Source organism: Poromitra crassiceps (genome assembly GCF_964638095.1).
Source record: "Poromitra crassiceps genome assembly, chromosome: 7".
In the NCBI taxonomy this organism is placed as follows: Eukaryota; Metazoa; Chordata; class Actinopteri; order Beryciformes; family Melamphaidae; genus Poromitra; species Poromitra crassiceps.
In genome coordinates this window covers 20,214,547-20,217,307 of record NC_139628.1, presented here as the reverse complement: position 1 = coordinate 20,217,307, position 2,761 = coordinate 20,214,547, and the positions used below count along the sequence as shown (strand labels likewise).

The 2,761-nt window shown below is 46.6% G+C and overlaps 1 protein-coding gene across 1 annotated transcript in view; it reads left to right on the top strand.

Moving 5' to 3' along the window:
• LOC310779819 (F-box/WD repeat-containing protein 7-like) overlaps positions 1-2,761 on the top strand; it is a gene marked incomplete at its 5' end in the record, with an annotated part of 27,039 nt that continues 24,278 nt past the window's right edge. Inside the window, 2 exon segments of the mRNA XM_083640329.1 lie at positions 1-32; positions 34-81. Coding sequence (XP_083496455.1) covers positions 1-32; positions 34-81 — 80 coding nt within the window.

Below are 2,761 nucleotides of genomic sequence, written 5' to 3'. Positions count from 1 at the left end.
ATGAAGAGGAAGTTGGATCACGGTCCGGACGGCGCCGTTCCCTTCAGGGAAAAAACATTGCAAAGGCAATGGTTACCTCAGGTAACACACACACACACACACACACACACACACACACACACACACACACACACACACACACGCACAGATGAGAAAGGCCCATTCATATTCTCCATAGGGATTTTGGACGACGCAGCAGATGTTGCAGATGCTGACTAAGGCCTTGAGACTGCAGGCAGATCCTATTTGTTTCTCACATCAGATCTTCAGACAGTCTGTCCACTCTGCTGTCTGCAAGTGATCACATCAGATCAGATCTTCAGACAGTCTGTCCACTCTGCTGTCTGCAAGTGATCAGATCAGATTTGTGTCCAGCCATCACCAGCCTATCTGCATGGGTTGCCGTGGTAACGCCGTAGGAGTCAGTAACTTAGTGTCCTTGTTTTTGCACTGCAGCCATGATCTAAGGAAAACCCTTCCTACCATGTGGCGTGTGTCTGTGTGTGTGTGTGTGTGTGTGTGTGTGTGTGTGTGTGTGTGTGTTCAGCATGGCCTGTACAGAAGCCTCCCCCCAAAAGTGCCAGCAGACACTTTATTTCAGTGTCTGTCCACAGAGCTTAATCCACAAGTCCACAAGCTTAATTTATACTTATTAGAAAGTGTCGCTCAGCACATGGCCGCGGCGCAACGGTCACGTGACGCTAGAGACAGAGCGAGGCAGAGAACTAGTGCAGACAGCCAAGAGAGGGAACGCTGTCAGTGAACCCACGTCGGAGGCAAGATGTAACTGCAGCCGCATATAACGACACACAACCACACCACTCACCTCCTCTCTCTCTGGGAAGTTGGTCACGGTGTTCTTTGTGATTTTCACGAAGTCATACATCAAGGACATGCTGATCAAAATACCGGGGACACGCTCATTCATTTCATTTCAGCGAAAACTAAAACAAGGAAGTCGCGCGCGTGCCCGTCTATATAGCCAATCACACTTGCGCGACATTACGTGACGTAGTCAGCGACACTACACATTTCACCAGGTAGCAGACGCTGCTCGCCGACACAGCGGCCAGTAACACAGGGGCAACCCAAACAGTAACGAGGGCCCCCGGCACTGGAACATCTAAATGGATTGGTCGTTGCAAACCCTCATTAACTCATTGAGTGCCAATGACGACTTTAGTCGTCAATTCAAATAGTAACGTTCAGTGCCAATGACGACTAAAGTCGTCAATTGCGTTTTTTGACGGTGGGACGTGGATCAAAGCCAGATCCATCTCCTGTGAAAGTATGGTGGATGTTGAATGTGTAAAAGCTATTTTACAGACCCATTAGGTGGCGACAGTGCTCTCCAGATTACAGAAAGGCGAGGAAAAAACAGAGAAGAAGTCATGGGGAAACGGAAATGGCATCCGTATGCATCGATATGCATGAAGCATAACGTTAGCTGTGCCTGCAGCCAGCAGCCAATCTGCTGCCACAATTGAGCCCCTCCGTGTCCGCTGCGATAGCCCATCCGCATGATTAGTTGTGGAGTTGTTATTATTCTCAACTGGAAGCATGGGAGCCGGTGACAAATACACGCGGAACGCTGTAAAAAAGCTGGATGTAGCGCACTTTTCAGTGCAGAGCAAAGGCAGCACAGAGCCACCAGAGCCACCAGAGACACACCCACGGAGGTGGGGTTTGCAGTTGAGCGGGGTGGGGCACGCAGGGCAGCAAACAACACTGACCCAGACAGACCCAGACAGCAGGACAGGATTGGCAAACACAAGCTAGAATATCTGATGCCCACCAGCAGTAAATCAAGACCAGCAAGAAGCTGCAACCAGCAGCACACGCAGGGGCCAGCGCTGCTGGTTGCAGCTAAAAAATATTATTTTGCCAAACAAAATTCCTTTGTTTTCACTGTTTTATTGAAGGAAATTATTTTTGAGGTGTCACATCAGAAAATATTAGCTTCAGAGTCAGTGATGTGCTTGAAATGCTTCATTTCACAAAAGGCTAATTATCTCAGCTTCTAATTTGAAACGTGTCTTTTTGCTCAAAACAACCTATCTTCTCCGGCTCATAACTAAAGAACGGAAAATGGTATCAATAAACTTTTTTTTGCTGATGATAGAAGAGAGTCTCCTCGTTCTTTGTGCGTGTTCGTTGTTTACATAGTAATATCACACAATATTCTGTGGGCCTCGAGAAATCACTGAAAACGCTCTGAAACTCTGGCACTGGGAGCGTCCGTTCTCCAAAAGTGGCTGGCACTCAATGAGTTAATGTTTTTGCTTGCAACTGTGTCACTTCCTGTCTTCTAAACAGAAAAGGGCTGCTGTCAATACCGCTAAAAGTAGGATCTTTTGTAGACCGTTTTAACTTGACAACAAACGTTCTAAATTGCCCCTAGCTTTACCTCCTGTTGCAGTGATTGCTAATACAATAGCTGAGAGGAAATAAGCTAGCTTTCAAACGGTTCCCTAGCAACACAATTGTGTGGAAACCGTCTATTCACCTTATTCACCACACCCACTTTTTCTCTCTTCCGCGTTCAACGCAAACGTATTTGTTCTTCCGGTTCAGTGCTAGTTGCGAAGGCCACTAGTGGCTAATAATATTAGCCACTAGTTAGTTATGTTATATGGCAGTAAAATGCCACTGAATGACCAAATTGATATAACCGTTAACCATTTCGAGTAACACTGATTCCATACGGATCACCAGCGTTAGTTTGTTGTTTATAACGTGGCTATATTCATAACGTTTCTAT